The sequence below is a fragment of the Macaca fascicularis genome, chromosome 14 (assembly GCF_037993035.2).
Source record: "Macaca fascicularis isolate 582-1 chromosome 14, T2T-MFA8v1.1".
Lineage (NCBI taxonomy): Eukaryota > Metazoa > Chordata > Mammalia > Primates > Cercopithecidae > Macaca > Macaca fascicularis.
In genome coordinates this window covers 117,198,484-117,212,933 of record NC_088388.1, presented here as the reverse complement: position 1 = coordinate 117,212,933, position 14,450 = coordinate 117,198,484, and the positions used below count along the sequence as shown (strand labels likewise).

The 14,450-nt window shown below is 42.8% G+C and overlaps 1 protein-coding gene across 2 annotated transcripts; it reads right to left on the bottom strand.

The window, feature by feature from the left end:
- Nucleotides 1-2,552: 2,552 nt before the first annotated feature.
- CD3G (CD3 gamma subunit of T-cell receptor complex) lies at nucleotides 2,553-13,491 on the bottom strand. Of its 2 annotated transcripts, none has more exons than XM_015435356.4 (7): nucleotides 13,365-13,491; nucleotides 8,774-8,797; nucleotides 7,859-8,083; nucleotides 7,158-7,289; nucleotides 5,835-5,878; nucleotides 5,011-5,094; nucleotides 2,553-4,375 (listed from the first exon to the last, which is right to left on the bottom strand). In XM_015435356.4, the coding sequence occupies exons 1-6, from the start codon at nucleotides 13,417-13,419 to the stop codon at nucleotides 5,029-5,031; spliced, it is 546 nt and encodes a 181-aa protein (XP_015290842.2). In that variant the 5' UTR covers nucleotides 13,420-13,491; the 3' UTR covers nucleotides 2,553-4,375; nucleotides 5,011-5,028. The 2 variants fall into 2 exon arrangements, with proteins under 2 accessions (XP_015290842.2, XP_015290843.2); XM_015435357.4 differs by having other exon boundaries at nucleotides 4,153-4,356.
- Between the last annotated feature and the right edge of the window lie 959 nt (nucleotides 13,492-14,450).

Genomic DNA, 14,450 nt, shown 5'->3' with positions numbered 1-14,450 from the left:
AAACATAGTATAACCATGTGATCAAGCAATTCTGCTTTGACATAGATGTTCAAAATAACTGAAAGCAGGAACTTAGATACTTGTATACCTATGTTTACAGTAGCATTATTCATAATAACCAAAAGGTGGAAACAACCCAGAATGTCCATCAACAGACGAATGCATAAACAAAATATGGTATATAGCTACAGATGACTTATTCAGCCTTGAAAAAGAATGAAGTTCTGATACATGCTGAAACACTGATGAACCTTGAAAACATTATGCTAAGTGAAATGGGCCAGACAGAAAGGACTAAATACTGTTTGATTCAATTTATATGTGGTACCCAGAATAGGCACGTTCCTTGAGAGAGAAAGTATAATAGAGGTCACCAGGGATTGGAGGGAGAGGGGAACGTGAGTTATTTTCTAATGGGTACCAAGTTTCTGTTTAGGATGATGAAAAAGTTCTGAAATGGGTAGTGATGATGGCTACACATTGTGGATATATTTAATACCATTGAATGGTACACTTAAAAATAGTTAAAATGGGGTTGGGTGCAGTGGCTCATGCCTGTAATTCCAGCACTGTAGGAAGCCGAGGTGGGCAGATCACTTGTAGTCAGGAGTTCGAGACCAGCCTGGCCAACATAGTGAAACCCTGTCTCTACTAAAAATACAAAAATTAGCTGAGTGTGTTGATGTGCGCCTGTAATCTCAGCTACTTGGGAGGCTGAGGCAGGAGAATCACTTGAACTCGGGAGGCAGAGGTTGCAGTGAGCCGAGATTGTGCCACTGCACTAGAGTGCCTGGATGACAGAGTGAGACTCTGTCTCAAAAAAAAAAAAAAAACAAAACAAAAACAAAACAAAACAAAAAAAAAACAAAAAAAAAAAAAAAAGAAAAAGAAAACGAAAAAGAAAAAGATTAAAATGGTAAATTTTAGGTTATATATGTTTTACCACACACACACAAAAAGCCCTGGGCAATCTTAATGTGCCTACCACTGTTACAGTTCCTAAAGATACCGTAGTGAAAAAATGTAAGTCTTTTCCTTCTTGGAGCTTATAATCTGGTAAGTTGGGTTGTAACAGCATTTAAAATTAATGGTCACAAGATGAATAATTCAATAATATTTTTGGAATAACTGGGTAACTATCTGTATTTAAAGTTGGTTACTACATTAGATCTGATGCTAACATCAATTCAAGATGGGTCAAAGATGTAAATGCATAAAATAAAACCATAAAAATGCTAGAGGAATTCATGGGGGAACTTTTAAAAAAGGATAATTTTAAAATGGAGGAAGACTTTCTAAAATGAAACATAACCTAGAGGTCATAAGAGACCAGTGAATTCTACTACATGCAAATATTTATAAAGTGTGCATGAAAAACTAACCATAAGCAAAGTTAAAAAACACATAAAGTTGGAAAAAGACTTGCAACTAATATCACAAAAGACCTAGTTTCCCAAATATGTAAGGGGTTAGTGTAAGTCAGTAAGAAAAAGACCAAAGATGTGAACTTACATATCATGAGAAGGAAAAACAAATGGTTTACTCCAGTTTTTTTTTTTGAGACGGGGTTTCACTCTTGTTGCCCAGGCTAGAGTGCAAATGGTGCAATCTTGGCTCACTGCAGCCTCCACCTCCCAGGTTCAAACAATTCTCCTGCCTCAGCCTCCTGAGTAGCTGGGATTACAGGTACCCACCACCACACCCAGCTTATTTTTTGTATTTTTAGTAGAGACAGGGTTTCGCCATGTTGGCTAGGCTGGTCTCGAACTACTGGCCTCAGGTGATCCGCCCGCCTTGGCCTCCCAAAGTGCTGGGATTACAGGTGTGAGCCACCACGCCCAGCCTCCAATTTTTAATAAGAAAAATGTAAACTAAAATTATAGTGAGAGGCCATTCAGGTTGGCATGATTCAAAAAGTTAATAATACACTGTTGGAACATGTGTGGAATAGCAGGCACTTTTGTTTATTGTTATTGGTAGTATATATTGGTACAACCTGGCTGGGCACAGTAGCTCACACCTGTAATCCCAGCACTTTGGGAAGATGAGGTGGGAGGATCACTTGACCCCAAGAGTTTGAGACTGGCTTGAGCAACATAGTGAGACCCTGTCTCTATATAAAAAAAAATTAAACAATTAGCTGGATATAGTGGCACATGCCTGAAATCTCAGCTACTCAGGAGGCTGAAGTAGGAGAATTGCTTGAGCCTGGGCAGTCGAGGCTGCAGTGAGCCAATGTCATGCCACTGCACTCCAGCCTGAGCAACAGAGCAAGACCCTGTCATATATGTGTGTATATATATATACACACACACACTTGTGTCATATATATATACTTGTGTGTATGTGTGTTGTGTTTACAACTGCTATAAAGTGAAATTTGGCAATAGATAATAAAATTAAAAATGCAAATACAAGTGTCCAAAAATTCAATTTATTTGTATTGGTTACAAATAGACTTATGTGTGTTCAAAATGACATTTATTGTTAGAGCTAAAACTGTAAAACTGTAAAAAGTATAAAAAGAAGACAGGAGAAAATATTTGTAACTGTGGGTTTGGTAAAGATTTATTAGACATGATACCAAAAGCACAATATATAGAAGAAAAAAATCGATAAAATGTACTTCAAAATTCAAACCTTTTGCTCTTCAAAAGACACCATTAAGAAAAACAAACCATAGATTGGTAGAAAATATTTCCAAATCATATATCTGATAAAGGACTTATATCAAAAATATATGCAAAAAAAGAAGACAAATAAGCTAACTTAAAAATGGGCAAAAGATTTGAATAGACATTTCACTAAAAATATATGAATGGTTAATAAACACATGAAAGAATACTCAGCATGGTTAGTCTCTAGGGAAATGCAAATTAAGACCATAATAAAATACCATATTAAACCCATAGACTGGCTGTATTAAAATACAGTTACGGGCCTGGCCCGGTGGCTCACGCCTGTAATCCCAGCACTTTGGGAGGCCGAGGGAGGCAGATCATTTGAGGTCAGGAATTCGAGACCAGCCTGGCCAACATGGTGAAACCCTGTCTCTACTAAATACACAAAAAAATGAACCGGGCATGGTGGCGCGTGCCTGTAGTCTCAGCTACTGGGGAGGCTGAGGCAAGAGAATTGCTTGAACCTGGGAGATGGAGGTTGCAGTGAGCTGAGATTGCACCACTGCACTCCAGCCTGGGCCACAGAGCAAGACTCCATCTCAAAAAAAAAAAAAAAAAAAAAAAAAAAGAAAAGAAAATGTCCTAAAGCCGGATTATGGTAATGGTTGTACAATTACTTGAATTTACTAAAACTTTTTGAGAACAGGTGAAATCACTTAAGACGGGTGGATTTAATGGCATGTAAATTATGCTTCAATGCAATTATTTTTAAAAATGATATTTCACAAGGTTAGTCATTGCAGAATTGTTGTAAGAGCAAAAGATTGGAACCAACTTAAATATCCATTGATAGATAATGGGTTAAACAAATCATAGTCTATTTGTACAATATGGCTGTATTAAAAAGCAGTTCTTCATATAATGGTATGCAATAATCTCACAAGATGTATAATTTGATATCATTTGTCTAAAAGATAGGGGAAGGGAGGACAGTATGTATTTGAGAATGTGCTCATATATGCCTAGAATACCTCCAGAGAGATATATAAGGAGCTAGTTTTAAGATCGGGCGTGGTGGCTCACACCTGTAATCCCAGCACTTCGGGAGGCCGAGGCGGGCGGATCACTTGAGGTCAGGAATTCCAGACCAGCCTGGCCAATAGAGCGAAACTCTGGCTCTACTAAAAATTCAAAAATTAGCCGGGTGTGGTGGTGGCGCCTGTAATCCCAGCTGCCCGGGAGGCTGAGGCGGGAGAATCGCTTGAACCCAGGAGGCAGAGGTTCCAGTGAGCCCAGATGGTGCCACTGCACTTCAGTCTGGGTGACAGAGCAAGACTGTCTCAAAAAAAAAAAAAGAGAGAGAGAGAAACAGTATGTCTCTGAAGAGGGCAACTAGGTCGCAGGGGATGGTGGTGGAGGGAGATCTTTCACTCAATATTTGAGCCATGTGAATTATGGTCTATACAAAAATGAAATAAAAATCACAACACAAAAAATTATATCAAATCAAGGGGGTTATTTGATCTTTTCATTTTTCTTTTACAATTTTCTCCAATAGGTGGCGCTTCTGAAACACCATACTTGTTTTTATTTTTATTTTATTTGAGAAAACCCCAAATGTGCTCTGATGGCCTTTCTTCTCCATTTGTCACCTCTGGGAACCTTGAGTCTAGATTTAGGGCTGAAAGTCTCTCTGCTAGGAGCTTTCCAAAATGCATTGCTTTGATTCTGGGAACTGAATAGAAGGAGAACACCTGGATTAAAAAAAGAAAAATTGCAATTGGTTCAAAAAAACCAAATAATGCTTTCAACCCTGTCTTCCTGATAGAAACCTCAGATAGATTAATTGAATCGTAACTTCTGACAGATTGACTTGTTGATTGGAAGGTTAATATAGGTTAGTGGTTCTTAACCAGGGGTGATTTTGCCCTGAAGGTGATGTTTGGACACATTTGGTAACGTCTGGACACATTTTTGATTGTCACACTGGACAATCTACCAGCATCTGGTGGAGACAGGCCAGGGATGCTTCCATAACTCCTACAATGCACAGGTTAGCCCCTCATCACAAATAATTATTAGCCTAAAATGTTAATGGTATAGATAATGAGAAATTTTAATGTAGGTTAAGATTAATATTCAGCATCTCTATGGCTTGAGGCCCTGCTCTGACAGGATTTACAGATACTTAAAATTCATATTTTCCTAGGCCAAGACAATCAGTATGGCCCCAGAATTTTTAGAAAAGAGTACCCCAAACCACCTCCCAATCCCTGATCCCCAGAGTCTGATCCTTATAGCCACTTAGGGAAGGGAGCTAGACTTAGAAGCAATTGGGAGGGCAGTTGATGCAAGGGTCCTTTATTAGAACTGGCATTGAAGAACCCACCTACTCTGAGTCCTGAGTTCAATTCCTCCTCAACTGGTTTCCTTGAAGGTGACTGTACTGGTCATCTTCTCGATCCTTGAGGGGCTGGAAAGGACAGCACAGTCATAAGGTCATTTTTTCCATCCTCTATTAATTAATTTGATGCATGTTTATTGAATGCTTTTTATATGTGAGAGTTTGGAGTGGGTAGTACTTCATGGTCCTGAGGATGGAAAGAGGAAAAGGAGATGGAGGCTCTGTCTTTTTTCTTTTCTTTTCTTTTTCTTTTTCTGTTTTTTTTGAGATGGAGTCTTGCTCTGTTGCCCATGCTGGAGTGCAGTGGTGCAACCACAGCTCACTGCAACCTCGACCTCCTGGGTTCAAGTGGTCCTCCTGCCTCAGCCTCCTGAGTAGCTGGGACTACAAGTGTGCACCACCACGCCCAGTTAATTTTTTTTTTGTTTTTAGTAGAGACAGAGTTTCGTCAGGTTGGTCAGGCTTGTGTCGAATTCCTGACCTCAGGTGATTCGCCTGTTTTGGCTTCCCAAAGTACTGGGATTACAGGCGTGAGCCATGGCCTGTCTATAGTGAGTGCCCGGCCTGTCAAGAGTTTCTTTGTGTGTCCCTCTCAGTGTATTCTTCAACTGGTGCTCACTAGATCCTGACCTCAGTCTCTGTCAATCCTTCTCTTTAGTTCATCTATTCTACCCAAAGTGATCTCATCATCTGGTATGCTGTTAGCAGTTTCTTACCTGTATAGGATCTTCCAAATAACATGCCCCTCAATCCCAAAGATTGACCCCCTCTAATTACAGCAATATCTCTTTTATTCTTCATCCCCTTACCTGGTAGAGCTGGTCATTAGGCAGCAGAGTCTGCTTGTCTGAAGCTGCACAAAAAAGAAACAGAATCCACACAAGGTAGAATGCATAATAAATTGGGTTATATTCACAAAATAGAATACTGAATAACAGTAAGAGTTTTATATACACACGAGTATGGATAAAGCACATAATCACGTTGTTGAGTGAAAGAAGCTACTCACAAGAATACTTAGTATATGAGTCCACTTACATAAAGAACAAAAACAAGCAAAGTTAATCCTTGTTGTTAGAAGTCAGGACAATGCTCACTCTTGAGGATGGGTAGTGGCTGGAAGTGACCACAGGAGGGCTTCCATGGCATTGGTAATATTGTCTTTCTTAAATTATGTGCTGACTGCATGGGTGTGTTTGCTCTGTGAATTTTTTTTTTTTTTGAGCTGTATGCTTGTGATTCACTTTTCCGTACGTAAGGATTTACTTAAAATAGTTTTTTTTTGTTTTTTTTTGAGACGGAGTCTTGCTCTGTCACCCAGGCTGGAGTGCAGTGGCACTATCTCGGCTCACTGCAAGCTCCGCCTCCCGGGTTCACACCATTCTCCTGCCTCAGCCTCTGGAGTAGCTGGGACTACAGGCACCCACCACCATGCCCAGCTAATTTTTTGTATTTTTAGTAGAGATGGGGTTTCACCATGGTAGCCAGGATGGTCTCCATCTCCTGACCTCATGGTCTGCCCACCTCGGCCTCCCAAAGTGTTGGGATTACAGGCATGAGCCACTGTGCCCAGCCGGTTTTTTTTTTTTTTTTTTTTTTTTTAACACAGAGGATAAATCAGAGGGAGTCGTATCTTGAGACAGGTGAACATGCTGTGATAACACCAAGTATCCTTTTCTCCTGTCTCAAAGAAATACAGCCTCACCCAACTATGCACATTAGCAAGAGGCACCAACTCAGTCTCTTCTATTGGGTACGTAATGGTAGGAGGAAAGCTGAGGGTCTCAGGTGGTCCCATCTCTCATCTGAGAGCATTCTTTTTTTTTTTTTTTTGAGACGGAGTCTTGCTCTGTCGCCCAGGTTGGAGTGCAGTGGCCAGATCTCAGCTCACTGGAAGCTCCGCCTCCTGGGTTTATGCCATTCTCCTGCCTCAGCCTCCCGAGTAGCTGGGACTACGGGCGCCCACCACCACCCCCGGCTAGTTTTTTGTATTTTTTTAGTAGAGACGGGGTTTCACCATGTTAGCCAGGATGGTCTCGATCTCCTGACCTTATGATCCGCCCTTCTCGGCCTCCCAAAGTGCTGGGATTACAGGCTTGAGCCACCGCGCCCGGCCAAGAGCATTCTTTTACCTCTTGACTGGCGAACTCCATCCTGTCCAGCAATGAAGTAGACCCCAACAGCAAGGAAGAAAATGCTGATGATTTCAGCAAAGACAAAGCCCAATATGGTGGCTGCATTTAGTTCAATGCAGTTCTGACACACTGTGAGGAAAAGGAGACAAACCTTCAGGGTGTGAAAGTTGTTTTTCCTGGATCTTTTTCTCCTGCCTATCAGCAATAATGCCCCTGTGGAGGGCAGCAGGCTGTTCCTTTGTGGGTGGCAGGGCAAGGGAAGGTCCTTGCGCCAAAACTCAATGCATCTTGATGTTCCTCAGTCCCCCAGGATTCCTGGGGAAGCCCGTGGAGTATGTGGAACAAAGACTAGATGCTCTTCATGCTCCACTGTGCTCTAGTCCTCACTGCTGCTCACCTCATGATCGCCCCTGTCTCCCCAACCCCTTCATTCAACTCAGTTTATAGAAGGTGCTGAATTGCTCGAATGCATGGAACCCACCCAAAGGTAAAAAAGTTTTACAGGACTGGCTGTGCTTTTTCAAAGAGGGCGAGGGAAGTATCTTATAGTATTTCAAAAGAGGCAAGCTGAAATTAAGAGAACCAGCGATAATCTCACTGTTGAGGATCTATTTCCACTTTCACTCCAGACAAAAAGCTCACCAGAGCAGCAAATACTGATTAATTTCAGGACAAACAGACCAAAGGGGATTACATACTTCTGTAATACACTTGGAGTGTTTTTGACTTGTCCTTTGATCCTTTACACTGATACACCCCTCGAGGGTCCTTGGTATTACTTCCCAGATTCCATTTATTTTTATGTGCAGTTAGGATGTCTATCATCTTCCCTTCTTTAAACCATGTGATATTTGTGTTTTTCACATGACAAGTCAGAAGTACTGAACCATCTTCTTGGTTATACACGTTAAGCTTGCGGTTTTCTGAAATGAGAAAAGCCATGGTTCCATTAAGGATCTTGCCTCTGAAATTCTCCCTGCTTCTGCATACCAGGAGATCATTAGAGTAGCGTTTCACAAACTTCGATGTGCACATGAATCACATGGGGATCTTGTTAAAATTTCAGGTGCTATTTAGTAGTTCTGGGGAGGGGAGATTCTGCATTACTAACATGCTCTCAGGTGACGCCAATATCTGCGTCAGGGGATGAAGTATAAAAGAGACATTGCTGTAATTAGCAGGGGTAAAACTTTGGGATTTGGGGGCATGTTATTTGGAAGGTATTATACAGGTAAGAAACTGCTAACAGCGTACCAGATGATGAGATCACTTTGGGCAGAATACATGAAATAAAGAGAAGGATTGACAGAGACTGAGGTCAGGATCCCAGGTGATGCCAAAACCTGATGGTTCATGGGTCACAATTTGAGATGTGTCTAGCTACTAGGGTCCTGTTTCTCCTGTAAGAGACCAGTTAAATGCTTAGCTACAGGCAAGCTGCCCAGAGCAGGTTATGTCAGGTCACTGATTTGGTTGACAATAGTGACATCACCTATCTACCCTCATCTTTTCATTCATTCTAAACTGTTTGCTCATGTAGGACTACTCTTGTAGGAAGCCAAATTTCCATCAATATTCTGAGTCTGAGTATAGAAAGAAGCCATTTCTCCTACCTTCAAATGATTGGGCCAAACTACCTGTAAAGACAGAAGAGAGATAGAGTATTAGCTGGGCATGGAGTTTTTCAGATGCCCTGAAGTATTTCCATGGTTATTTAAGGCCAACATGAAGAAAGATCCAAATCCATGAAAATGATAGTATCCATACTTAGTTATCTGGATTGTAGACTAGATCACCCAGCTGAATTCAAGGTGATAATAAATAATTTGTCTCATCTTTGTCCTGGTATCCTGGGAGGGTGTTTCTAACCCTTGGAATTTCATGAGTGACAGGAGTGGCTTTGTTATCTGTGGTGGACCCTTAGACCATACCTGAGTTTATGCCATGGCAATGACTAAGGATGGTGCTGGTCAAGACCAGCCATATGGTAAGAGGATTGCAGCTTGGAAACTAGTGGTATTAGCCCCAGGAAGGGAACCTAGAGATTGAGATCAGTCAAGTGGTCAATGATTCAATCAATCATGCCTATGTAAAGATACCTCAATAAAAACTTGGTGGAGCTTCCTGGTTGGTGAACCCATCAATGTGCTGGCAGAGTGTGGGAGAGTGCTGGGGGTGATGTGTTCTAATTCCATGGGGAGAAAGCATGAGGCTCTGTGTTCAGGACCCTCCTGGACCTTGCCCTTTTCATTTAGCTGGTTCTGATGTTATTTTTTAATAAAACTGAAATAGGAAGCACAGCACTTTCTTAAGTTCTGTGAGTTATTCTAGCAAAATATCAATGAGAAGGGTCATGGGAATCCTTAAGATTGTAGGCAGTTTGTCAGAAGTGTGAGTGGTCTGGGGTCCCCTGAACTTGTAGCTGGCATTTAAAGTGAGGGCAATCTGGTTGGGAACCATGCTCTTAACCTGTAGGGTCTGACACTAATTTGGGGGGTTAGCATCAGAATTGTATTGTAGTATATGTAAGTAAGGATATTGCCTATCCAGTCGAGAACACTCTGCTCTTTGAGCAGCTAATGCCCTGGCAAGGAGTGGGTGTGCACTATCCAAAGCCTTTAGGCTGAGTTCCTTATAAAATCTTCAGCCTTGGTGATCCTTTTCTTGTAGAAACCCTGGATGTCCCAGGGAAATTAGCTATTCAATTAGTCCTCAAATCTGTCTCAAAACTCAGAGTTGACTGGGAGCAGCGGCTCACGCCTGTAATCCCAGCACTTTGGGACACTGAGGTGGGCAGATTGCTTGAGCCTAGGAGTTAGAGACCAGCCTGGGCAACATGGTGAAACCCTGTCTCTACAAAAAAATACAAAAACATTAGCCGGGCATAGTGGTATGCACCTGTAGTCCCAGCTACTCAGGAGGCTAAAGTGGAAGGAACAGTTGAGCCTGGGAGGTGGAGGTTGCAGTGAGCCGAGATTGCACCACTGCACTCCAGCCTAGGTGTCAAACCAAGACTCTGTCTCAAAAAAACAAAAACAAACAAACAAACAAACCTTAGGGTAGTAGAGTTGCGTGGTAGACATACTACAGAGATCTGGCACTTGGATTCAATTCAATTAGATTTAATCCAAGCATTTAACGAGCACTATTATGACCTAAAATAATTAGATATTATGAAAGAAAAGAGTGCTGATATGAAGAATCAACTGCTGCTTCCAAAGTTTATGACGAAGTGAAAAAATTAAAACATATATGCAATTAATTTAATAGAACATATACATTATCTTTTAGTGCTTATATGACTGCATATGAAAAAAGGGTAGAAGCTATTAATTTTGACCAAGGGTGAGGGTCAGGGAAAGCTTAATAGAGGAAATGACATTTGTCTGGGCCCTGAAGAGTAAGCAGGAATGTACCAGACAGAGAAAGGCATTCTGAGTAGAAAGAATAGCTGAATAAGATACAGCTTTGAAAAAGGACAAGAGAGGTAGTGTGGCTAGAGGTGGAGTGTGTGTGATAGGGAGAGGTGGTCATGAGTCAAAGTATAATGGAAATAAAAGAAGTGAACCGTCTTAGAACCTCATGCAGAGCTGGATTATCTTTGAATAGTATCCAGTGCAGTGTCTGGAACATGGTAGGAACTTTATTTGTTGAATGAATGTGCAAATGAATAAATGAGCAAATGGGAGAAAAAGCAAGACAAACAGATAAATAAGTTTCTAACTAGTTATTCTCCTGACCACCTGGTCAGAAGACTGAGAGAAAACAGAGACCCCTCATTCTAAATTGGATTCAGGAAAGGAGATTGCACTGATCGTTGACATAGTTTAAAAAATTTTTTTTCGAGACATCTTTTTTTTTTTTTCTTTCTCTGTCACTCAGGCTGAAGTGCAGTGGTGCGATCATGACTCACTGCAGCCTCGACCTCCTGGGCTCAAGCAATCCTCCCACTTCAGCTTCCCAAGTAGCTGGCATAAGTGCATGCCACCATGCCTGGCTAATTTTTGTAGTTTTTGTAGACACAGGGTATCCCTATTTTGCCCAGGTTGGTCTTAAACTCCTGGGCTCAAATGATCCTCCCTCCCTGGCCTCCCAAAGTGTTGGGATTGTAGCCTTGAGCCACTGTGCCTGGCCCATTGACATCTTTTAATGTTGCATATCTGAGTGAGGTTTCCTTTTAGGACTTAAGACGTCATGTAGCCACATTTCTTTTTTTGTTGTTTGTTTGTTTTTTTGTTTTTTTTTTTGAGACGGAGTCTCACTCTGTCACAGAAGCTGGAGTGCAGTGGGCACCGTGTTGGATCACTGCAACCTCCATCTCCTGGGTTCAAGCAATTCTCCTGCCTCAGCCTCCTGAGTAGCTGGGATTACAGGCACTCACCACCATGCCCAGCTAATTTAAAAAATATTTTTAGTAGAGATGGGGTTTTACCATGTTGACCAGGATGGTCTCGAACTCCTGACCTCAGGTGATCCACCCGCCTCGACCTCCCAAAGTGCTGGGATTACAGGCGTGAGCCACCACGCCCATCCCTGCCACATTTCTGGATTGGCTGACATGAGAACTCCCAGACAGTGGAGGAGTTGTTCAAGTACACATAGCTCATTATGTGCCCAAGCTGGATCCAGAGCTCAGGTTTTCTACTGCTCAACTCAATGCTCTTTCCACGATATGCAGCCACCTCACCTAGGCTTGAGAGTTGCTCCTCAACCTGTGTTGTCTTTAGCTGACTTTTCCTCCCATTTCTCTCAGAAATAATTCTATTCTAAACTCTCACTGTCCTCTTCAAGTCTCCCAACCGGCCATCACCCAGCTCAGTTTCTGTAGGTGGCATTGCCTCCCACCTGGATTTTTTTAGAACATGGAAGCTGTTATTGTCCTTTCTCCTTTAGCTTCCTTTCCCTGTATAAACCTATCTGTGGCCAGCACCGTTTGCACTTCCTTTCTTCCGGTCTTAGAGGGTAACGTTGCCTTCCCTTCTGTGCTCTTGACCCCACTCTTGACTCTGTCTTTCCACCATCAACTCCAGGACCCTGCTCTACTCATCATCTTCTCCTTTAGCTTAGAAATGTGCTCAAGTTTCTCTCACCCTCAGAAACATTTATTCTTAGACTCTACTTCCTCCTCGACCTACCACCCAGTCTATTCTCCCTCCTCATCCAAATTTCTTTAAAGAATAGTCTACACTTGCTGACCTCATCACCTGACCTTCACCTTCTACCAATTTTCACTTGGCTTCCACTCTCAATACCCTACTGAAACTGTGCTAAATCACCCATGGTGCATATTCTGCCACATCCCACAGACTTAAACTTTTAAATATATTCTTATATTAGTGGGCTCTCTTTAACATTTTATACTCTTGGTAATTCTCTCCTTCTAGAAGCTCTCTACTCCCTTGGTTTCCAAGGTAGTGCATACATTTGATTATTTCAGCTCTTTGATTCGCCTTTTATCTCTTTCCTGGAATTTTTTTTCTCTAACTGCCCCTTAAAATTGGTGCTCGCACTGTTCCATCTTCAGCCCCATCTTCCTCATATAGTATTATGTGACTTCAGCAAATTCCATGGTTTTAACTTTCCCAGTATGTCCAGACTCCAGGCATCAACCCAGTTCATTCACTTCCTGTTGGATATTTCCAACGGAGTATTCATGCAGGCACCTATGCTGTACCATACACTCAGTCTGGCACCATGAAAACTAATCTCTCCAATGAGACTGTGAGTTCTGTAGAGCATAAGTGTTTTATTCATTTTTATTTCCTCATGGCATATCACATATTAGGATCTCACCCATCTTTGTTGACCAGTTGGCTAACTGCCCAACTGAGTGAATGGACGTTTCATAGGTCGACTGCTAACCCCCAGCTCTGAAGTAGGGAACATATACTTTTTCCTTTTAGTTTCCTGGCCTATGCCCTTTTGGGCTGCGTTCAAATCTAAGATGGCGGTAACAGGGTCCTCTCTTTAGCTAGTGAAGTACTCTGTTTGCATTTTTCAGAGACAAGGATTCCCTCTCCTCCACGGGACACTGTTTCTCTCTAGCAGAGAACAGTTAAGAGGCTCCATTTTGCCCTTCTTTGAACTCTAAGGTGACAGCAGAGGTAGGCTCAAGGTTAGGGATCCCAATATTCCTGTCTCACTAGTGATGGGCTCTTCCCTTGAGCCCTTCCCCAGGCTGCCAGACCCCTAGTAGGCCCTTACCTTGAAGAAGAATGATAGCCAGGATGAAGCCAGTCAGGCCCTTCCCCTGTTCCATGTCAGTCTCTGTCCTCTGGCAAAAGCACAGAGCAGCCCTTAGCAGCCAGCCAGCCTGTGCAGCAGCTAGACTGGCTCCGCCCATCCCCGTTCGGGCTGGAGCCCTAGAGAGAAGGCAAGAACCCAGAGCCTCCACCCTCTGCTGCAAGTGTGGGTAGCAGGGGCCTCAGCAGGGCTGCAGGTGCAGACGCCTTTTATTTTTCCGTTAAGGAGGGTGGAGGTGGTGGGGAAGGAGAGGGAGAGAGTGCTGGATTCCCACTCAGAGACTCATCTTGCACAGGGAACTGCAATGGATGCTGGGTGGGAGATGGTACTGGGACCATTTCTTCATGAGGGGGATAAATGTCCCTGTCATTAGTTGTTAGGATTGCAGCCAGTTGTTACTCGTTGTTAGTTATTATTGCTGTAGGTAATGAATTTGGAGGAACTCTCAGCTGCTTGGGGCCAGACCTCCGAATGGAAAGCCACTTCAGTCCAGGCCTTCATTCGGGAATTTTTTTCACTTTTTTTTTTTTTTCTTTTTTAAGACAGAGCCTCACTTTGTTGCCCAGGCTGGAGTGCAGTGGCACTGTCTCAGCTCACTGCAACCTCCGCCTCCTGGGTTCAAGCGATTCTGCTGCCTCAGCCTCCTGAGTAGCTGGGATTACAGGCATGCGCCACCAAATTGTTGTATTTTTAGTAGAGACGGGGTTTCACCATGTTGGTCAGGCTGGTCTCAAACTCCTGACCTTGTGATCCGCCTGCCTCAGCCTCCCAAAGTGTTGGGATTATAGGCGTGAGACACGGCACCTGGCTTCACCGTTCTTTTGAGATCATGAAATAGGCGCCTGGAAGGGAATAGGTGGAACAATTCTGAGGACAGGCCAGCACATTTTCAGGGGCCAGAGCCCAGACTGAATGTCTAGGATCTCAGGCCCCTGTCTCACTCAGCTAGTCAGTCAGTGAGCCAACAAAAATGTGCAGAGCTCCCATTATGTGCCAGGCACAAGATACAGCAGTGAGAAAGACAGGCATGACTCTGTTCCCAGGTAA

Excerpts from the sequence above, each read along its gene's own strand:
- CD3G (XM_015435356.4), bottom strand. The coding sequence starts at position 13,419 with ATGGAACAGGGGAAGGGCCTGACTGGCTTCATCCTGGCTATCATTCTT. Across the intron at positions 7,290-7,858 it reads ACTCCAAGTGTATTACAGAA|TGTGTCAGAACTGCATTGAA; the intron begins GTATGTAATCCC and ends TTTTCCTCACAG. Across the intron at positions 5,879-7,157 it reads TGGAGTTCGCCAGTCAAGAG|CTTCAGACAAGCAGACTCTG; the intron begins GTAAAAGAATGC and ends TTTTTTGTGCAG.